At 41.8% G+C, this 23,528-nt stretch overlaps 1 protein-coding gene across 1 annotated transcript in view; it reads left to right on the forward strand.

The window, feature by feature from the left end:
• The window catches only part of MICAL3 (microtubule associated monooxygenase, calponin and LIM domain containing 3), a 158,719-nt gene that overhangs the window by 37,984 nt on the left and 97,207 nt on the right, over positions 1 to 23,528 (forward strand). Inside the window, exons 2-4 of the mRNA XM_039708267.1 lie at positions 16,119 to 16,494; positions 21,898 to 22,105; positions 23,409 to 23,525. Coding sequence (XP_039564201.1) covers positions 16,231 to 16,494; positions 21,898 to 22,105; positions 23,409 to 23,525 — 589 coding nt within the window. The 5' untranslated portion in view covers positions 16,119 to 16,230. The remainder of the gene's footprint in view (positions 1 to 16,118; positions 16,495 to 21,897; positions 22,106 to 23,408; positions 23,526 to 23,528) is intronic.

Raw genomic sequence — 23,528 nt, forward strand, 5'->3', positions numbered from 1 at the left:
TTCTTTCCTAGAAAAATCACTTTTTTTCCTGAGTACTTCTAAGTAGACACCATGACCTGAGACTAGAAACAGCCTCTCATCCCTGAGGTGAACTTTATTTTATTGAGTGTGTTCTTTAGATGTCAAAATTAAAATGGCAACCCTGCAAGAGCTAAAGCCCCTTGATTACACCAAAACTGAACCAGGGGTCTTTGGATTCTACAAACAGCAACTGTTTTAAATCATATTGACACATTGCAAGTCACCCAAAAAGCAGTTTTGTAAAGGCAGAGGTAGATAGTTTAATCTTGAAGTGATACATGTTTGATTCTTCTCTGTACATCATTATCTTTCCTCACAGCCTTGTAACACCCCCAGTGCAGGATAAGAGAGTAATCTGTGCCTTTGAACTATCTATTTAAAACCTTGTGGTTCACTTGCCAGCTGCATAGCTATTCCTTGTTGCTCCATTGCCAGGAATTGCACTCTACTTTTGGAAAACATAGCATGGAGGTTTTGATCCTAATTTTTTTGTTTGTTAGGTGTGAATATCCTTTTTCATGTCATTAGGTACCTCTTCCACCTTGCAGCTTGTAAGAAAATCACATGCTCTGGCACAACATCTGGACCAACATGACAGTCAGTCACTTCTTGAGGTTCTCTTAAATGTTATTTTTGATTCTGGCAGTGCTTGTTTACTGCAAATTCAGATGTTGCTGAACTTGGCCAGTAAGAACTGTTTCCAAGGAGAGAAGAGGCAGTTTAACTAAACCCTTGCACTAGGTGTTGCCTTTGTTTAGGGAGTAGAATATAAAATGGGATTCAGAGCTCCAATACTATCTGCTAGAGAAGCTTCATGTGTTGTCCTCATGGGTTAAGCTTTCTTTTGTTTAATGTTCCATTAGGCCTGGGAATAAACAATTGAGTTTGTTTCAGGGTAAGGAGGAAATCTGAGGACCTTACGAGTTTCAGGAATATAGGGGAAAAACTGACTTGCTGTTTTTGGCACCCTTGACTTTACCTTTTAGGGTGATGTGTGCTGGGACTTGGGTATCTATCCTCTCTGGTATTGCCTGGTTACATAAAAATTAATCTGCCTGGAGGTTAAATATGCAGGTCTGTCTGTTGCAAGAGATATTGTGTTAGGCTTAAGGCATCCCTTGTGACTCCATCCTTGGAGATACTCAAAACCCGACTGGGCACAGTCCTGAATAACCTGTTTTAGCTGACTCTGCTTTGAGCAGTGGGATCAACTTAGGCAATCTCCAGAGGACTTTTCCAATCTTAATTATTCTGTGGTTCTGTGACTCACAATTTCTTAGTTTGACCTACTCCTTAAGCAAGAGTTTTAAACAATATGGATCGGTGTAGTTCCCTAATCAACAGCCAGATCAAGTTTCCTAACCAAGAAGAGAAAAGGAAACATAGATCCAGCAGAAATGATCTGTCTTTTTCTGCAGCCAAATACTGATCTGATGAAAGCTAATGGTGTGGCAGGCCTCCAGCTTAATCCTGTCTGGGTCACCTTAGTACTGACTCCAGTTGTTGAGTGTAGCCTAGTTGGGACAGCCTTTCTCTGCATGCACAGGGCTGTTTTTCCATGAATGGGTTGTAACTACTTGTGTTCAGTGAAGGAACAGGAGAGGAGTGTGCTGGAAGCTTCTGTGCTCCACTCTCTCTGTAGAAAAGACTGCTGAGAGAACGAGCCAGCCATTCCAGTTAGAGAGTGGACACTGCTTTTGTTCACTTCAGGTGGTCATTTGTGTGTCTGTGGACATCACCCCAACACTTGTCAGGCTGACCTGAGGTGGGATTGAAATAGAGGTGGGCACAGATTGTGTGTGAGGTTCAGTTCTCAGTGAAAGTCAAACTCACCTTTAGTAATGGATAGGGTTTGTTTGCAGGTGTTCAGCATGCACACCTGCCTTGCTGCAGGTCGCTTTGCAGTGCTGTCAGCTTCTCCCACACATTCCCCGGGTGGCTTTAAATTCTTCCAGGGAAAGCAGCCTTTAATAGCAAGGCACCTGTTTTTTTGTTGGCCATTTTCATTAGATGTTACCTTGCTCTGAATTTGCTTACATAAGCTCGTGTTAATGTGGCATGTGGTGTAACTAATAAATAGCTCTGTGCTAGAGGTGAACTGCCTTGTCCTCTGGAGTGGAGCAATGTGGAGTGTAGTGCTTAGACCTGGGCACACAGAGTCAGTCAGTGCTGGCTGAGTCCTTGGGCAGGGTGTGTGGGTACCACAGATGTTTTCTCCTGTGTCCTGTGAGTTACTGAGATACCACAGTGTTGAATAACCTTGGGGTTACTCCCCACAGTGTGCAGTGAGATGAGCTCTAGACCTTCTGTGCAACAGCCTGGCAGGCTCTGTTCTCCAAAACCAGCAAGTGTGGTGGGCACAGGGGCACGTGGAAGCACTGGACCAGGTAGGAGTCCAGGCTACAGAAGGGGAGCACCTCTTGTGTCCAGTGAACAGTGCTTATTATGCTTGTCAAGGGCAGAGTTTCACATTTCATTACAGCTGGATACTGTAAGCTTGGTGCTTTGTTCTGTTTCTCTAAGATAGTACTGCATCTCAATCTGTGGCTGTCTATAAATGTGCCAGCAACCTTGGACTGAAGTCACACATGTCTGAATACTGATCTTTCTGTTAAACTTGAGACCCTGCTGATCTGCTTAATGGCTGTATTACTGTCAGATCTAAGGAGTTAGCCAGGGGACTAATGAAAGTGAAGTTACTGTTGCATAGCATATGTGGAAAAAGGAAAAGCAAGCTTGTTCAAGATCAGATTAAAGCAATGCTGAATCAACCAACTCTTGGGGTAATTTAGATATTTCTAAGAGCAATTCAAAGACACAAAATAATTTTTCTTCTTTTGGGATAATGGACTCCTGGGCAACATATATGCTTGGAGCACTTAGAACAGTACTTATCTCTTAAATTCCCTTATGTAATTTGGTGAAGTGATTATACCTGCATAGCTTGTAGTCATTTTACATTCCTTTATTAGCTGTGGGGACACAGATGTGGCATAAATTGCCTGAAGTATTGCTTTGCATAGCATAGCTTTGCCGTTGAGGGAAAACAACATTCAAATTTCATTTTCCAAAGTAAACAACACGCAGGAGTATACCAGCAGCTTTTAGTAAGCTGTTCTACCAAAAGCACGGTTTTCTTGAAATTGTATGAACAGCCTTTCCAAACAACACTGTTATCAACACTGTTTCTGGCAGCTCTGTGCACACAGGCAAAATTCTGGAAGTCTCTTGCCACCTTCAGCTTTCAAGGCTGTAATTTTTTTAAACAGAGGAAGAAGCAAAATTCCATCCATCCTGTGAAGGAAACGGAGTTTCAAATGACAGGGTCACCTCCCTCACGCTTCTTCCCGCCCCACACACTCTGTCAGAGGACAGAGGCTTACAGAAATGGCTACAGTATCAGCTGCTCTCACAGAAATTCCACTTCATGCAGCTGAAGGCCTTGAACCTGATAACTTTGCACAGCCTTCAGTGAACTTTGAATAAAGCCGTTTTGCTTTGCATGCATGTTTGCAGTCATGGTAAGGAGCGTGTGATTCTGGCTTGGCACATCAACTGTGCTTGTATTGTCATGTCTTCATCTATACAGTAATGTCAAAGCTCTGGACTAGTTTGAAGGCAAATCCTAGGATGTGGTCAGGTTCTCTTCAGTCTCAGAAAACTGTATTCTCTTAATAAACAGAGTAATTGCCTTGGGTTTTCTTGTTGGAGAGTGCTCCAGAGCCCCACTTCCCTGATTTCAAATACTGAGTTGCAGGACAAAAGCCAACACATTTTTCTGCCACTCCTGGAGGTGTTCTACCTTATTTTTTTATGTTGATATAAGTAGGTCAGGAAGTAGAGGAGACTGGAAGGGCTGATCACAGGTGCTGACCACAGCCTGTGGGAATCTTCCACATGAAGCTCCACCAGTCTCCTGGCCCATGGCATTGATATTGCATCAGAAAAACCTGCTGTATCCAAATACCATATTTGTTTCTTTGACAAAAAGACCAAATTGTGTTTAGAAGAGGAAGAAGCTAGTTTGGGAGGGAAGGGTTCCTGTTCCTGCTCTTAAAGGATCAGGGCTGTATTTCTCTGCCTGAGACCAACTCTACCTTTACATTGATATTCTGTAGAGAGAACCAGAGCTTATAGGATACACATGAAATTAAATTCAATCGTGTGAAGCAATCTGCTGGCCTTTCACTTGGAAATAACCAAAAAAGGAGAAAGAGTGACTCCTGTGATCAATAAGTACATTAAAATGTATGCTAGTTGTGGATTGTAGAGGTGGAAGAGGCTAAAGCAATCCCAGAATGGGCAGGAGAGGGAAAAGAAAGCTTATCTTAGTCCATGAGAGCTTGATTTGACCTTAGCATAATGAAGGCCAAGGAGAGATGTGGCATTGTCTATAAATATATGTGGGAAGGGAGGGAAAGCTAATGCATAGGTCAGCATCATCACAGGAACAGAGAGGTATAAACTTGGCCTGGAAATTAAAAGAAAGCTATTGATCATAAGAACAACTAGCTCAGGAAGAAATGTCTGAGTTGATAACAGGGATGAGACCTAAAGCATTAGTAATCTCACTGGGCACAGTGTGATAAGGGTAGGAAACTGCCCATTTTTATCAACATTAGATCCTTTTGTCTGCTTTGCGCTCTTCAAATGAGCATTTCCTTGTTATTCCCTATAGTTACAGAACATAATGCAGAAGTTACCACAAAATGTGCATGCCCAGACACTGGTGTCAGCCAGGGAAGGGAAGTGAACTTTCATGATGGCAATGCCCTTAACAACTTCAGCTTTTGTTCAGCCAGGCAGATGGTCACTGTAGGGCTCTTCCAACTGGAATAGTCTGTTCTATCCTCAAAAATAAACAGGAGTGTTACAGAAATGAAAGGTTAAAAGCAAACATTGCTTATTACTTGTGGTCACTCCCAAGTATTTCAAGAACCAAATGCTGAAGAGTTTTCTGGTTTGTCCCAGGAAATGAGAAGTTTTTCTCTACAGTTAGCCAGATCTTTTGGGTCCATGGAAAAAACACATGATAATTTCTAGGGTGTATGTGTGGGAAATGACAGGGGAGTGGAGAGTAGACATGGATTTTACTGGTAGCTCCCAGTGTAATAAGAAACAAATCCTTCACATTTCTCAGTCCTTAAATTGGAGAAAACGAATCTTTCTGAACAGCAGTATTTTTTTCTGTTAGCATGAACTAATAGTAAATATATAGGTATTAAATTGTTTACTGCCAGTGAACAAATAGAGAGAGGGAAGTTTTAAAGACCCCAGGTTGTTCTGTGCAGTTAATGCTCTCCAGGAGCACTGTATGGATTTCCAGGAAAGCAGCTACTGTCATGCTGTGGTGCTGCCACCACTCTTGGGCATTCCCAGTTTACAGAGCTGTGCTCTGCTACCAGTCTGTCCTGGCTGACTGAGCCTGAAAGCAGGAGTTGAATGAAGTTGAAGAAAATACTTCTTAATTTCAGTATTTTTCTTTTCAGATACACCAGCAGCAGCGTGTTGGTATTGTCACTGAGAAAGTCACAAGCGACCTGCAGTCTCTTGTGCTCCTTCTTGCTGCATTAAAAGCATTTTGGAAAAGGGTCATTCTGGCTAGTGCTCAAATACAGGATGTTATGGAATAAGAGATTATGGAAATTACACAGTTTGAGTCCAAGGTCCAGAACGGAATCATCTGCCAGTGGAAATACTGAACTGCCCTACAGGACAGATCCTGTGAGCAGCACAGGAGCAAAGCAGTGACTCAGTCCTGTGAAACCATGCTGTGCAGTGCTTGTTTCACAGTGCAGGCTTGAGCATGGGGAGCTTTGCCTCTTGAGGAAGTGCACACAGATGTGTGGCACAAAAAGTGCTCACAGCTCCCTGGGTGAGGGCTCTCAGACCCACATTAAGCAAAGGGAATGCCTGTGCCCCCTCACAGGGCTGCCAGATATCCTCAGCTGAGCTACCTGCCTCAGACCCCCACATATCTTTGCAGAGGAATGGCCTTTATCCAAAGCAGGATGGAATTAAAAAGCCTAGACAGAACAGTCCTTGAGGATAAAAGGCAAAGAGAGATGTGTCCTTGCTACTAGGAATAAATTCTGCCAATGGCATCTTTACACTTAGGTTGGATTTAATCTCTGACTAATTCGTACCAAGTCTTTTCATGTCCCCACCAGTGCAGCTGTATTTGAGGAGATTGGTAATGTCTGCCTCTGGAAGTGATGACTGCCACCTTCTTCCAGGAGCTGCTTGCCAGAGCCTCGGGGAGAGGAGAGTAAATCACAGAACCACCTCCAGCTCCTTCCTCTACTGATTTCCTAACAGATTGTCATTCGCTCCAGGCACTGAGCTTGGCATGGGCTTTGCTGAGAGAGGCATCCTGCGGGTTCCAGGGCTGCAGGGAAATTGCTATCTGGGCAATTGAAACTGCTCAGTGTTTACGGGGAGTCAAATGTCCAGCCAAGTGGGGAAGGTGCTGCCTGGTTACTATTTATAACCCACGTACAGTATGTGCAATTGGCATTATCTGATATCTGGAGCCAAACGGAAAGTTGGATGCTGTGGGTTTTGGTTTTGCCATTCTGTGCCTACAGTTTGGATTGCTTTTCAAGATTTTGGTGTATTTTGTAGCATGAGAAAATGCAAACTCTTTATTCTGTCTGTTTGTCAAGATGGAGCCAAAATGTTGAACGGGTTATTTGCTTACAATACGTTCCTGTCTCCTGGTAAAAGCTTTCCTTGTACCTCTGAGGAGTATGAATGATGGGGAAGCAGTAGACACAGCAGATTGTGCAACAGAGACAAACTTTCATTAAATTGCTAGATTTCATCAGTTGTCATTTGATGGTCTCACAGCTGGTTAGTCACTAAGGAATTGGATTTTGCTTTGCTTTTTAAAATTATTATCCTTACTCAGGGTTGTGGAGCATGCCAGAGTGCAAAGGCTTGGTATTCTTATCTTGGAAAGAGGAAAGATTTACATGAGTAAATTTATTGAGGGTTAATGCTAAACTAAGTTTAATATACTATCAAGAACCCCAAAATGTAAGCATAGTAAGAGTATTTTGAGAAAAGGATGGGATAAAGACTTTTTCCCTCTGAAATTAAAGTCATGTCTGCAGGAATGCAGCTTGGGAGGAGGTTTGTGGCTTGTGTGGAATAGACCTCAACCAAATGATCTAATTTATGAAATGAAAGTTATAGGATGAATGTGTGGGTGTGTTTTCTTCCTGTGACAAATTGGGATTTAACATTGTGTCCATTGAACATGTTCAGTATCTCCCCTGTTATCTAGAAGCCCCATGCCTTTAGAGACTAATAAATACGTTTTACTCTAAAAATGAGGTGTAACTCCATAGTGGATTTGACCAAAAAGATAAGCTATGATGGAAGGTAGTCTCCTGGTTTGTGTCAAATCCTGCTTGGTGCCTTGTTCAGACTCTGCTCAGTCAGTAGTGCTCTTGCTGAGGTGTGTAATTCTCCACCTCTGCAAAACAAATTGAAATTGCTTAATTGTATATTATTGTCTAATCTAGTGACTGATGTGGGAGGGCAGCACATGGCTGTGAGGCCTGTGGGGTGTTCAGAAACAGCCTGATCTAATCTAGACTGAGTTTTTTGTCGTTGCCATTCCTGATTTTAGGTGTATAGACAGACTGCAGAGCACATACTTTTGTGCATAACTTGGAAGGAGAAAGGAAAGCTGGGCTAGTGGTTTGAGTTACAGGAGCAGGGTACACCCAGGAGTGCTTATAAACACACTGTGGGGTTTTCTTTGGCAGCAGTGAAGATTTGGGGGTGTCAGCCTGCCCTGGGGGAGCTTAGGTCTTATTGGCCATGCATGGACAGGGGCAGATTGGAGCATCCAATAGCTGGGATGCAGAGTGACAAATCACCTGTGACCTCATCTACAGGTGAGTCTTGACATGCTGTTCCTGGTTGGACTTTTGTCATTAAGGGAAAGGAGGTGGCAGTTCTGGAGGTCTGGGTTTAAGGTCTGATTTTTAGGTGGGTTTTTTTGGTTTTGTTTTTTTTTTTTAATTATGCATGTGTCTTTTACATGGTAATTACACAGACTAAGGTTGCACCCATGGGTTATAACATGATCCCAACCCTTCCTGAACTCATCCTAGAATAAAGTTTAGGATTTGTTTTTCTTTTTATTTTGAAGTTCAGCCATCTCTAAATGATGGTTTGTGGGTTGGAGAAATCTTTACAGCTCATTTATTCAAATAGCTATTTACATTAGATTTCTTGGCTCCCAAAAGAGTCTTGCAAGTGTAGAGGGAAGAAGATTGCAAGATTTTAAACTTCCTCTGCTTTCTGTAACCAGTCTTCTTCCACAGAAAATGGTTATACATCCACTAAATAATCTGTAATCCCCTCAGTACAGGGGGTTTGTGATGCCATACCTAGCTGATTGTGTCAAAATGGTGAAATTAGGAATCTTCTAATCCTGTTTTCTAGCTCCCTTGTCTTCCACCACTTCCTTTCAGGAAGTGCCTGCCTCTTTTCCACACCCATTACAGCTGAGAGTTGGAAGCAGCACAAATAAAACTTGCTTTCCCATGTTCATTTTTTACTGTCTGTAACTGGAATATTTTGTGAGAGTCTGGACTTACCAAACCACAGAGGGGTGAGCCCTGGACTTGAAAGTCTAGGCATCTATCTGCTGTGATTAAAATAAATGCTGGCACAAATGGCCAGTCTTTGAGCTTGCTTCTGAGGTGCTAAATATTTCTCTTAATGACTGATAGAAATGAAGGGGGCTTTGGTAAATTCAGCCTCCTTTGGGTCTCTAGGTGATAAGTAATCTTTGACCTATATAAGGAGAAATGACAGAATCGAGTAAGTTGGAAAAGACTCTGAGATCACTAAGTCCAACCTGTGACCCAACACTACTGTGTCACCCAGGCCATGGCACTCAGTGCCACCTCCAGGGACAGTGGCTCCACCAGCTCCCTGGGTAGGCTGTTCCAGTGCCTGACCACCCTTTCTTTGGAGAAATTCCTCCTGATGTCCAGTCTGAACCTCCCCTGGCACAGCTCGAGACTCTTCCTGTCCTCTCACTGCTTCCCTGGGAGAAGAGGCTACACTTTTTTTCAGGAGGTTGTAGAGAGGGATGAGGTCTCTCCCGAGCTTCCTTTTCTCCAGGCTGAGCATCCCCAGCTCCCTCAAGTGCTCCTCACAGGCCTTGGGCTTCAGACCCTTCACTGGCTTTGTTCCCTTCCCTGGCTAATTAGCTAATGAGAGGGAGAGCTGAAGCACATGAAGTGGAGGCAAGTGCAGGTAAAGAGAAAGCAAGCACATACTGCAGAGGGTGCTCGACCTTTCTGTTCTGGTCTCTGAACCATTTTACATGCCAAATAAAGATTGGTAATTTTTATCCTCTTGTCAGCTGCAGATCCTATGGTTCTATCTGTTTATTTGTTCCTATTGATTATCTTTTCTCCTTTGTGATCACTTTTGTGATCAATGCAGTCTGTGTTTTGGTGTTAGGTTCTGGCATTTCACTTTCACTTATGTAAGCTTTCACTTAGATGATTTTTTTGCAAATGTGTTCATATGAGTTTCATTAGAGAATTTCTTTAATAAGATTTTTTTTTTCAAAATACAAATACAGGCTCTATTTGTTTTCTTCCTGTACCATGGAATGGTTTGGGGTGGTCAGTGCATCAGCAGAATCTGGAGATCTCTGTGGACTTGGCTCACTGAGCTGCTGAGGTTAAAGTGTGTTTGTGGCCTCCAGTCTTTGCTCTGCTCAGAATTTCTACTTGGGGCAGAACAGTGTTCTTGTTCTGTAATGCTCAGTAAAGCTTTTCTCAACGCTGGTGTTTCTGCTGTTTCTTGTGGCATACACAGCATTTTAACTTGGAAAAATGGATGGGTCCGTGTCCTGTATGGTGTCAAAAGCTGATGTACTTTGCTGTACTAAGGCAACCAATTTGTTTTATCCCCACTTGAAGTTGTAGAAATAAAGTTTTGTGCAAATGTCATTCTGGTAATTTTAGGAGTCTTTCTTTTGTTTTGTTTTTTTAAATAGGCACTTTCCAAGGGTTATTACATGATATTTGCAGAGCTCTGGGGAAATCCAGCTTGTAAAACTGGGTGGGAACTAACTTTAGGATACATTTCTATGTTGAAATGTAACATCAGGAACAGCTTCAAAGCACTTCAGATAAAGGAATTCAACTGTGTTTCTCTGTTACATCGTGGTGTGAGAATGACACCTATCCAGGTGTCCTGCTGTGACTCCCTTATCCTCTGAGGGAACAGCTCTTATACCTCTTCCTTGGTATAATTTCTTTTTTTTTTTTCTTCCAGAGAAAAGCATTGATCTGTTTCTTGGTCTCTTTCTTTGTTAGTGTTCATTCAGTGCAGGGAGTGCTGTGATCAAAGACTTGTGTATGACAGCAGCAGCAAAGTATGTTCTTTGAGCTCTCATAGAGAAAAGATGGTATTTTGTAGGTCAAATGCTTTCAGTAGTTGTGTTGTGGCATTGAAGAAATGGTTAGTAATAAGCAACATACACATTTTTCCTTCTGTACTGTGATGTGAATTTGGGAAGCAAAATATTTTCTATAACTGCTTCTCTATTTGTATGTTTCCATGTTCTTGTTTATAATTAACATTTCTTCTCAAGTGAGTACTGGGTTGAGTTTTTCTTGCCACGAGCATTCTGTGAACTGTTTATATATGTACTAAGAACAGGTTCTTGTATTTGCAGTCAAGTTCATACTTGGTTTCTCTTTCTCCCCCTTTTGGCCTAGCTTGGGAGGGAGGGTAGGCAGGGAAGAGGAGGAGACCCAAAACACTCTCCCACATGGTGGGCAGAAGTGGCCAGATCAAGTTTAACAAAGCACAGTTTTTTGACAGCTTATTTGCTTGAGTCTTGAATGTTATGAAGGGGAACAGATCTAAATCCCATTTTAAAGCATGCTGTGGACAGGGCTGACGTGCCCCTTTTCCATCTGGTGTAAAAGGGAAGCTGCAAACAATGGCAACCACGCCTTTGTCCTCCTGCTTTCCCCTTCTTGCTCTGCATCATATGGAGCTAAAATAGTTCCCAGTTTTGGCTTTAGCTTTTCTTGTCAAAATTGTCCTCTTTTTGCCATCTGTTCCACAGTCTTACCACTGCCCTGAAGCTGCACTTTTTGGTATTGTAATCACTTAGAAAGTCATGAACATATTGTAGAAAATCCATTTTTTCAGTTTTAGCTGAAAGTAAAAGAATATAAATCTTAGAAATTAAAACAGAGCTTTTTCATTTGTTGGAATAAAGATTTTTTTGTGTTTGGCTCCCTAAAGAGGGGAGGCTTATGGGATTGAGCCATTTGTTCATCTGCTTTTCAGTTCATCCTTAATAACTTCTGAACAATTTCATCCAGATTCAACGAGGAATAAGAGTCTCAAAGGTAATTGGTTTCCTATGAGAAAACTGGATGCTGGCTGAAGGAGAGAGACAAAAATAGGTGTCCCCACTGTGTGTAGCATGAGCTTAACTGTAATCTGTACTTAGGCTTTTGCTAGCCAAGTTGCAAGTGTGTCCTGGCTGCCTGGGTACTGCAGTCCAAGATTTCCCCAAGTCATCTTGGGGTTTGCAGAGCATGTTACTGAGCCTTGCTTAGGCACAAGCTACAGGAGGAGCCATGAAAGGGAGGCAAGGGCATAGGGAATGCTGCTGGAGAGTGGTTTTGTGATCATGGACCAGTTTGCTTTCAAATTCCATATGGTATTACCTCTTCTTCTTGATGCCTGACTTCTCAGATTGTCTGTCAAGGGTGCATGTGTGGTGTTGGCCTGGCTGTGAAATAACTCCAATATAAGAAAGCACTTACGTGGTACTCAGAGAAACTCAGCATTCTGAAGTGCAGCTGGGCAGTTACTTTGGCAAATGTTTTATTCACTCCTGATTTAGGATAGAGAGAACAAGCTGTGAATGTAGATGGAATTAACTCCTTAATTTCTGATGGGAAAAAAGAGATGGCTGAAAAAGATATTCCTGTAGTACTTTATTTTTTTCCTTGGGCTCAAGTCATTGCTTGAATGAACACTTTGAACAAAATTAGGATGGAAATGTAGAGGGGGCGGTAACTTGTATAATGGGGATTTATTTGCCTGAAATATGTAAGCCCTGCGTTTGCAACACTTGCTGCAGAGCTTCAATTTGTACAACCAAATTCATTATGTGTACGATTTGCAAAATCTCCTCTTATCTCTTGCCTTTGGCAGAAGTAGGGCACTGGGCTTTCTTTCTCGTGTATGCATTTGATAAAATATTCATATTCCTGCATCTGTGGTGACTGTGGGAAGGAACCACCACCTGGAATTATTCACTGCCTGCATTTCTGTGTTTTCCTTTGGTTTCTTTTGTCCTGGGCGAGCACTGGAGATCCTGAGGGTACTTGGAGCCATGAGTCAGTGACAACCTCCTGCTATTATTGTAAATAGCAACGTGAACACTGTTCTTGCATGCGTTTTTCCACGGGCTTTGTCTTTCTCGCCCAGCTCCGAAGCCAAGGAATTCACAGAGCATCTGAGTCAGCAATCAGCTGCCTCGAGACAAAACATGCAGGATACTGCAGACTTGCAGAACAGCCAGCAAGGCACACAAGTACCCTGGAAACCTAGCAAATAATTCTTGCCTGCCCTTGCTTTCCTCCTGTAATTTCCATGTTCTCTGACGTGTTGCTCTTGGGTTCCAAGGGTGTTTACATCAGGAATGCAGAGTTCTAGGGAGTGACCTAATGTGGTGATTGAAGCCTCGGTGTTTCACCCGTGGGCATAACTGATTTCCCAGGCTGTGTGAAACGGGATTTGGGCACAGCTGCCGTGCTAAGGTACCCCTTGGAATGTGCTGGCTCAAATGACCTGGTTCTGCCAGGTTGGGCTGCTGGCTTGGCAAACCTCAGACACACAGCACTAAGTTCCTAGAGTGAAAGGATATTACGTTTAATATCCACAAGTTTTGTGGGGCCAGTCGGAGACAGGGACAGCACACACGCCGGTGTCCATGAGGCAAAAGAGTGAGTTTATGTATGAATCCTTGTTAATAAAGGGGGTTTGAAAAACCCAGTTATTGGTGTGTACCTTGACACCACCCAGTTCTTGGACCTGTGAGATGTCTGCAGTTCAGGATGGAACAGAATTGCTTGAGGATCCTTTCTTTCAACTCAGGGGCCGGTTTATGGAGCCAGCTGGTTTTCTTATTTACAGCCAAATTAATTGCCAGCTTGTACTGTGATATAATGTGACCAAAAGAGGTTGGGTTTTAACTTTGGGGTGTTTGAGCAGTGCAAAACCAATGCTGCTTCACTTCCTTGGTGAAAAACTATGGGAGAAGCAAGAGTAAGAAATTATCCCTATGCTGTCCTTACATCTGGGTATATCAGAAGTGGAATGTGGACTAACAGATCTGGATGGTGACTCCACTTAAATAATTTAGGTCATGTAGCTTTATTGCTTTTTCTGAAGAAGTCTCAGTCATCCAAAGCACTGGTGTGAAGTCAGTGTTTGGGTGGTAGAGTGGGGGCTGCAAGAAATGGAGGGTCATAAGAGTATTCAGCTTGATTAATGAGGCATATGACTTCAGACTGTAGGTATTTTATTGTATGACACAGAGATACTGAAATTACTCCTTCAGCATTGGAGGTGTTTTGTTGGAGTGCATTATAATATTCTTCTTGAGAACAAAAGAGGAGAACAGGTCTTCAGTACCTGGTTGGGCCAGAAGAGAAGTGGAGAGGGACTTTCAACAAGGGCGTGAGTGATAGGACAAGGGGAAATGGCTTCAAACTGTATAGGGCAGGTTTAGATTGGATATTGAGAAGAAGTTATTTGCTGTGAGGGCACTGTGACATCCTTCAACAAGGACATGAGTGATAGGACAAGGAGGAATGGCTTTAAACTGTTATAGGGCAGGTTTAGATTGGATATTGAGAAGTTCTTTGCTGTGAGGGCACTGAGACACTGGCACAGGTTGCCCAGAGAAGCTGTGGGTGCTCCATCCCTGGAAGTGCTCAAGACCAAATTAGATGGAGCTTTGAGCAGCCTGGTCTAGTGGGAGGTGTCCCTGCCTGTGGCAGGTGTGTTGGAACTTTGACCTTTAAGGTCTCCCAACCAAACCACTTTAGGGTTCTGTGACTTGCCCTCTGTAGCAGTGCAGTGGTTTCCCTGAGGTGTGTACCTGGACCATAATTCCAGCTTCACAACAGTGAAATTAACACACCATCCCTGGAAGTGCTCAAGACCAAATTAGATGGAGCTTTGAGCAGCCTGTCTAGTGGGAGGTGTCCCTGCCTGTGAGAGGGGCATTGGAACTTTGTGACCTTTAAGATCTCCCAACCAAACCAAACCATTTTAGGGTTCTGTGAGTTGCCCTCTGTAGCAGTGCAGTGGTTTCACTGAGGTGTGAGCCTGGAGCATGTTTCCAGCTTCACAACAGTGAAATTAACACGGAAAATAAAGAAAACAGTTCCAATTTGCTTAGTGAGCAGTACTGATATGGACATGGGCATCACTATCAGCCAGTTAGAAAAACAGCTTCATGGGTACTGAGTCCTCTAAGGTGGTTGTCTTAGTAAAGTTAGAATTGCATTCTGCACTATGGCCCTCTGTTGTTCTTTGACTTCTGTAGGAACTTTTATTTTTAAAAACTACCAGTTTGTGGCTGTATGTAAAGGTTTCCAGGTCTCATTTGCTGTTTCTAAACATAAACAATAAATACCATGTTAGGCTGAAAAGCAGGAGTGCCCAAATAAACTACTGGAGAGCTGTCATATGGGAGGGGAAGAGACATGAGCTGTAATGTTTGGCTTGGCTTCCTGTCTGCTGGAAGCAGGAAAAGAGCTGGTGAGAATCTAAAAAGTTTTATCCAAGTCCACATATTTTCCTTTTTGCCTTAATACCCTTTGCAAGAAAAAACAAAGGGCAAAAAGCACCTCAGAAGTGCTTTCACTTCCACAGTTTGTGCATGTGTTCCCATGCTGCCTTCGTATCTGAAGGCAAACAGAGCTATTCTTTCTCAGCAAGAAGGGTAATTTAGAGTATACTTAGTGTTATGTATAAAAGAAAGAAAAAGGTTTATTCTACATAAAAGAGAGAGAGGAAGAACAGATACCTATGCTTTAAACAAAATCTCTAATCGTGATCCAAACAATTCTCCAGATCTCCAGCCTGCTTCTGAGGGATCCCAGAAACAAGCAGCAGAGCTCATGATAGCAGCTCTGCCCCAGCAGATTAAAGTAGACCCCAGCTACCACCTAAAATTTTGTATGGACCTGCATATCAAAAGAAGTTAAAAACCACAGAATAGATGAATTACTATGGGATCATGCACCAGCCACGTTTCACTCTTATGCTGCTCATTTATGGACAGAATTTTGTGTGTAGGCTTTAGGTAAGGGAAATGTTTATATTGCTTTATGAAACACAGACAGGCTTCTTTTTTTCAGCCTTGACTTATTTTTCTAAGAAATGGATTGCTATTAGCAGGTTTAACTTATTTTTAAGATCACAGTAAGCATCACTGTGCAAAAACCAGTCTTGGCAAGGACTCCGTATCTTCTGCTATGCCATCCTCTCTTAACTCTATTTATCATGACCAAAGACACGTGTCTTCTCAGAATGAAGGCACAAAAGCTTATTTTACTGATGGAGTACAGACTCTTGAAGTGTTTTGTGGCAGTAGTGTTTTTAACACCAGCCCATAACTGTTGCTGTGGTGTTACACAGTAACTGCAACATAGAAGGTCTGCCTGCTCTTCCAGGCACCCTCTGCCCTCTTCCAGGCATGGTGTAACATCTGCCTGTGTACTTGTAACTTCCCTGCTCTTCATGCAGAATGAGTTTTGATAAAACTTCCAAGGCATTGGCTCAGGTTAATGTATTTTGTAGTTTAACAGATACTGAGATGTGCTGCTGTCTGCAGTGAGGCTCAGTGAACTCTGGAGGCCTCCTCTTCAGTCAGCTTGGGTAGAATACCTTGGGATATCCATCAGCTGAGGACTGACTGGGAATCTGGGTTCTCAGTTCAGCAGGCTTAGCCAAAATTTCAGAACGAAAAAGAGCAAGTTCAGTTACGCTTTCTTCTTTTTGTTTTGTAGGTTAATAATGCTTGTAAGGCAGAGGTGAAAGTGGCTCAGCAGAACAACACCAGGAAATCTGGCAGACTGGAAGAGCACAGCTGCCCCCCTGGGCAGCTGCCACGTGTGAAGCATGGAGGAAAGCAAAAACGAGAAGGTGAACCAGGCTCACGTTCTCTTCGACAGATTTGTCCAGGCTTCCACCTGCAAGGGGACTCTGAAGGCTTTCCAGGAGCTCTGTGACTACCTGGAACTAAAGCCCAAGGACTATCGTTCCTTCTATCACAAACTCAAGTCCAAGCTCAATTACTGGAAAGCCAAAGCCTTGTGGGCCAAATTGGATAAAAGAGGCAGCCATAAGGACTACAAGAAGGGGAAAGCATGCGCCAACACGAAGGTAAGAGGTTCAGTCACCATGGTCCAGGCAGCTCTTACCCAGTCCCTCTGGAATACACAGCAAAAAGGTGTGGCTGTAGAAGAATATTGCCTGGTGTAAGCCAAATGTCCTCACAATTTTAGCATTTGATCAGCAATCAGAAATTCCTTTTGTCACCACCAGATGTGACTGCCCACCTGAACGTTTGTATTTTATTCAGGAGGAGCAGCCAGCAAGTTCTTACAATGTAAGTTTTTGTGCCTTGGGTCCTATAGATAGATGCCTTGGAAAATCTTAATTGGTAAACCTTTAATCTTGGTTGACTCCTCTTTGCATTTTGACAGTAACAGGAATGTGTGCTGTTGGAGTCTAGGATATAAAATATGCATGTTTGGAAATTTCCAGTTTTAATTTGAAAATTCTCATGACTCTCTCAAGAAAACTGAACTTTTCTGCCAATTTGGCAAAACAGACTGTTTCCCTTTATTTAGAAAGTGATCAATTTTATTCTAAGTTCAAAGAAAAAAATATGCAGTGAGTGGAAACTCATATCAATTCTTTTAAAAGGTTGGTATGTGTGGTATTTAGTGCAGGAATTCCTGCTTTTACACACACTCACACAGAGCATTTTAATTTTTTTTAACCGGAATTGCTGTGAGCTGGCATTTATGTGCTGCTCCCCTTGGATAGTGCAGTTTGAAAGCAGTTCTTTATATAATTTACTGGAATGTAAATGGAATAGGTTGGTTTTGTAAATAATGAAGCACACTTTTTTTTTCAAAACAGACAAATAGTGCAGAATAGGATAAAATTAGAACTGGATTCTCTTCTCCTTCATTGAGGACAGAATAGGACAATAGATGTTGTTCTTTCTCTTGAATAGTCACCTTTTGAGAGAGGGAAGTACTTTAATTGGAAGAATTAATTACTAATTATTGAGTATAGAATTGAGGGAGAAATTTATCTTGTTTAGAGAATGTAATTTCAGACCTGTGGACTTATATTTTCCCCAAACTGGATATTTATGTTTTCCCCAAACTAGTTATGTTATTTTCTTAGTTGATTATCATGTTTCACTTTCCAGTGGCCATTTTCATAAGGATGGAGGCATTTATAATGAGTTACTGTAGAAACACTTAGTAAACTCTGAAAATCAAACAATTGGGCACTGTTGATAGTCACACTGGGCAGTAGCTTCAGCACCCCAAAAATCCAACCACTGTTAAAGTTTACATTTTTCAGGCAACATAAATAAGAAAGGAAGGATTTAGCAGAAGATAATTGTAATAGTTTTTGTGTATGCTTAGGAATCAGTCTTCCAAGTGCTATGAGCTTCAGGGAGAAAAAAAATCTAAATTTTCTGCAAAACTGATCACCCTGTGCATTCATTAGATTCAGGTATTGCTCTTACTTTGAATGAAACATAATGGGGTGAACTGAACTGGGGTGTTTAAGTCTGTGAAATGAAGCTAGGTGGTTTATGTTTTTATGACAAAGAGATGGAAGGAGCAAAATGCAGAGGTTTTTAACTTATTTAAATAATAGACTGTAAGAGTGATTTTTGCATCTGGGCTCTGACTGTATTTGTTAACACTGTGGAAAAGGTTGGTTCAATAACAGAGATGAAACATTAAAGAACAGATTTAATGGGCAGATAAGTGGATAGTGCTTGATTGTGAGAGCATATGAAAAACCAGAACTGAGTGGAGCGTGACATCCAGCTATGAAAGGCATTCAGAAAATCGAGTGTGACATTTGTATCCACAGGAACTGGTGAGCTGAGCTTAGAAGGACATTAGAGCTCCATTTGGTTGTATTGGTTTGAATTAACAACTAGGCAGCTGCAAGAAAATGTTAGAAAAGTAGAGATTTTAGCTTGACCAAAAAGTAGCCAACTATTGAGCTGGAGGTTTTGTGAATTGACAGCTCTGACAAAGCTGATTAAACCAGTGTCTCTGGTGAGGTGATGCAAAGTCAGTTTATAGAGGAAGATCACCCCTGGGAAGTTGGCAGTGAGAGGAAGGAGAGAAATGAGTCCTTCAGATTGTGCTCTGAAAGAATAATTGGAGACCCAGAGGAGTACTGAGGCTCAAAAGTCATCAGAAAAGGATGAAAATGGATGAAAGGAGTAAAGCATCCTGGGGGTGATGTTTGACTGAGGAGCATGCTAGGGATTTTGTATCCTCCAAAGTTTAACCTATTTCATACACCAAAGCCAAGTTAAAGAGAGTGAGAATGGAGTTGGAGAACGGGGATCAAGAGCGTGATTGTGGAAGTAGCATGTGGTGGTGAGATAAACAGAGAGGCTCATGAGGTCCTGTGGGACTGTTCCTCATTGAATGATGAGAGAAAAACCTCAGAACTTGATGGTTGTGGTGTGAAGGACCATGGTGATGGGACTGGGCAATGACTGCAGTGAACATATTTTTTAAACCAAATTTCACCATGTATTCCTCTTATCTTTTCATACATATTTCTATTAATTTCTTGTTTCCTATCCAAGTAGTGTCTGCCATTAAATGTTTAAATTTACTTTACTCCTAAGAGGTAATCATAACTGTTTAAAGCAGAGGCCTTTTGAAAACTGAGTCATATGTGATTTGATGTTTCCTAACTCACTTGGCTTTATATTCCTAATGTAATTTGCAGACTGCTGATTAAAAGGTACAGAAATTGAAGTGGGCATGTGGAGATGATAGAATTTAAAATGAAGATTAGGGTTTTATCCATGTCAGAACAGAAGTCAGTAATTTCTTTAGGAAGCCTGGCTTCTGTGCGCTTGAACATAAACCAGTTCTGAAGTTTTCATACTTTGTAGGATAGCTCTTAATTGTCCATTTCAAAATTGTTCAGGGATGAAGTGCTGTGCCTGGAGTTGGGCAGTTTGTGCACATGGCCAGCATCCAGGCTAACCAGAATTCAGATAATCAGAGTTCATGAAAGTGTCTTGGACAGGATGGGTTGTTCAAATGTAAATAGTTACAAATGGTGCTCTCTCTTCATTGGTTATACGGAGAATACAGCGTTTCAGTTTGCATTTGATGTTCCATTACCATGGCGTTGTTACTGGAAACTTAATATAATCTGTCTGAAAGATCTTGAGCAAGAAGTGTTTTTGAGGGGTGAGACAGCTTCAGTGCAGGGAATTGCAGCAATTGCTTGGAGTCACTGAGGGGAAAGGGGACAAGGAATAACAGTAGCTGCCTTTATTTGGCTGTACTTGGCATGTCATGGAGTTACTGCTGACTGAGAGTACCAGAAGGTGGGTTTTTATGAGGTATCTGACACTGGAAGAAGCATTAGAGGCAGAAAAGAATATTTTCTGGTTTTAATTGTGCTTAGAATTTATGTTTTATAACAACATAATTTAATGGTTTTTTATGGAATTAAAAAAGAAGGCAACTTTGACCATAAATTACTTGTCTGAGTATTTTACATTCAGAATATCTAGAATCTTAATCATAACCTAAGTGCTTTTAACCACATCCTAGTATGAGAGCAGGGAGGAAGGATAGAGAGGAAAAAGCCTTTTAAGTTCCTGTGACAAAGTTGCAGGCAACTAGCTTAAAATGTAATGAAATCTGAGTTTGAATAGTCTGATTTTAGTACAATTCCTTTGCTGCTGTGTACTCCATCATAAATACTTTATATGTGGAAATTTGTCAAAGAATGAAAGTCACCCAATCAGTGTGTTCTTGTTGCTTTTTGAAATCCAGGATCTTTGAAGATTGTAGTTGTCAGCCAAGCAAAATTACCTGAATAAGTATGACATGCTGAGCTAATTTTCTGAAAAGTTTTAAAAAAGAAAGACAAGGTGGTGTTTGGGAAATACACTTACCTGCAAAGAAAGCAATATTAAAATTGGAATAATATAGTAGATCTGACTGAGGATCCCTTATATCTAATTACAAGATAGACACTGTTCAATATACAGTTTTATTTAGGTATTTATTAGCTCAGAGGTTGGGTGTGCCTTTTGTCCCAAATGCTTTCAGGTTCCTGAAGCCACTAAAGCAGCGGTGGTGTTATTATTCCCTTCCCTTTCCTCTAGACTTGGATCTCTGCCCTCAGATTTATGGGACTTCTTATCTTATTCAGTAGTCCTACGTGGAATTTGCATGTCAATAGCTGTGTCATCACTGCTGTAACTGGTTTTCCATCATTCAGGCTTTACATTTGCAGTTTCATGGTGCTTGCAGAGTTTATGCCCCAGTGAGTAAGTGGTGACAATGTGGCAGCCTGTAAAAATTGTCAGGTGGGGATGACCACTGAAAACAAATTTTTGCTTTTTGGAATTGCTTGTTTATCAAAACATTGGCTCATAGTTAAGTTTTGGCATAATTAAGAATTTCTCAGAGTTTTCTTGTGCAGCCATAAGGATCTGGAAGAGAATGATGTGGCAGCAGCAGCAGCCACCTCTGTAACAAGGTCTCAGGTTTACTCGGTAGAAATCAAAGTACAATAATGATGGACTGTGTACTGTATTTATGTGACTGCACATACCAACACTTTCTCTGTGGACCTCATTTTCTGTGGGTGAGAAGTGTCTCCTGACTATCTTGGGTTTTCAATCTGAGAGTATTTTGCTGCATCATTCTGTTCTCAGAAGGCACTTCAACACTAGACAGGCACGTATTTTACATTCTCAAGTTGTTTATTAGCATCTGATGGTATTTGTGAGTAGAGTGGAAAAAGATAAGAGAAGGTGAAAGACCTTTCATATGACAAAGGTTAGGTTGGAGAAAAGATTTGTCTGGTCACACTAAGTTTTTGTTTACATGATGTCTGCTTCCCTGAAGTCTCCTTTGCTGCCGTAGTAGAAGCCCCAAAGCACCACCGAAGGCATAAATTATTGTGCTCTGCATTGGCTACTCTTATTCTGTTATTCTAAATGATGGTGTTTATTAAAACATCAGTGTCTTGTGTTTGTCTGCTGTAGCTGTCGCAATGCTACTGAAGATATTCTTAAGAAAGGCCAGCTCAGTGTTTGGAAGATGAGAAGAAAACTTGTCACTGGTTTTGTTTTTGTTTTTCGGGGGTTGTTTTGATTTTCTGTTTTGTTTTTAAGGAAAAAAAGTGGGATGTGGGAGGGAGAAGCCTTCAGAAATAATACTGTTCTCCAGGTACTTAGGTAGCTTGGAGAGTATGACTTGGCAGCTCTTCCTAAAGCAAGGGTTGCAAGCTTATAGTTTTACTTGCCTGCTTCCTGAGGCTTTTCACTGCTCTGCAATATACTTCAGTTTCAGGTCGTGGTTCCTGCTTATCAGTGGTGAATTTAGCAGGTAGAAACAGACTGCTCTGAAATTTCACCTTATGTTTCAGACAAAGAGCACCTCTTCCTAAGAGCCGTGGGACACTCCTGCAGAAATAAACCCCCATTTCCTCCAAGGACTGTGCAGTTACTCAGGGCTGGTTGTTTTGCAGTGTCTGATCATTGGGGCTGGACCCTGTGGCCTTCGCACAGCCATCGACCTGTCCTTCCTGGGAGCCAAGGTGGTGGTGATAGAGAAGAGGGACGCCTTCTCCCGCAACAACGTGCTGCACCTCTGGCCCTTCACCATCCACGACCTCAGGGGCCTCGGCGCCAAAAAGTTCTACGGCAAATTCTGTGCAGGATCCATAGACCATATCAGTAAGTGCAGGCAGGGCTGGACACAGCAGCACTGCTTCTTCCTGGGGGGAAGAGGGTGAAAATTCAGCCTACACAGTCCCTGCTTTCAAATTTTTCTGCTACAGTTCAACGTTACTTTTGCATCGTGCATTCTGGGCTAGTAATGAGATTAAAACATGCAGTGTTTCTCTGTCATCTCTTAGACATTCCTAGGGCATAGCTTTTTCCTACGCTGAAAAGTACACTTAAAGCTCACTTTTTTTTTTTTTAATGGATAATTTTTCTGTTTTTTGCTGATACATTCCTGCAGCTGCCACATTGTTCTGTTTCTCTTGAGCAACTTGTAAGGAAAAATTAGTGCATGCTTTTGAACATTCTTGTGAATTTCAGTCTGGAGAAAGGAGGAACAGCTACGGATTTGTTAATTTTCAGAAGAATGATGAAGACACACTTTGATTTAACAGATGTTTATATGTTAAAATTGAGAATAATCTTGATGATTTTTATATTCTGTTAAATCAATCTTCTTTGAAAGCTGATTGCTTTGGTGGAGCAGGAGTTATTTTTCTTTTCTTTTTTTCTTCCCCAAAATTGATTATACATGGAACAGCCAGGTGTTGCCCACCAGTCTGTGTTCTCTTTTTTTTTTTTTAATTTGGCAACAAATGGGTAAAACTGAAAGATTTCTTCGTAACTTCAACCTTGCAGATTGCTTTTTCCTCCTAATGTCTTTTTATTTTTATTCTTCCAGTATTTATGCATTTTGTCTTTTTTTGTGTATCAGCACAACTAAAATTTGGCATTTAGGTGAAGGATTTTTTAATTTCTGTGTCTGAAATATGACAGTAAGGTGTTTTCCTTCAAATTGAGTTTGCACACTGTAATTTTCATTCTCATTGCCAAAGTTACCTGAAGAGGAGAGAGGTGGTGAGGAGCTTTGTGTGCCCTCACTAATCCAGAGGTGCAGGTCAGTATTACAGCCAGGCTGATCCAGGGGCTCTTTGCCATCTGTGACCAGTGCAGTCCTGTCTGTGCTGTCTTCCCTCCCTCTCCTGCAGCTCATGTCCTGGTTGTTATTCTTGTTGCTGATTAGGGGACTGAAACACTAAAAATTTATTTTTTATGCTTTGAAAAGGGCTGGGTTTACAGCTGTGTAGAATTTTCTTAGTGGTGCCTGGATGAAGTGCTGGGAACACTGTGGGAAGAAGAAGGTAGCAGCTGGCCTTTAAGTCCAGGCTATCAGTAAGGTCACACAGACACACATGGCACTTGTGCTCTTTTCTTTTCCTTCTATTTCTTTATAATCTGCTTTTCTTTCTTGCAGGTATCCGTCAGCTCCAGCTGATCCTTTTGAAGGTTGCCTTGATCTTGGGAATAGAGATCCATGTCAATGTGGAGTTCCGGGGGCTCGTGTACCCTCCGGAGGACCAGGAGAATGAAAGCA

This window comes from Passer montanus, unplaced genomic scaffold, assembly GCF_014805655.1.
Source record: "Passer montanus isolate IOZ18808 unplaced genomic scaffold, ASM1480565v1 scaffold20, whole genome shotgun sequence".
Classification (NCBI taxonomy): domain Eukaryota; kingdom Metazoa; phylum Chordata; class Aves; order Passeriformes; family Passeridae; genus Passer; species Passer montanus.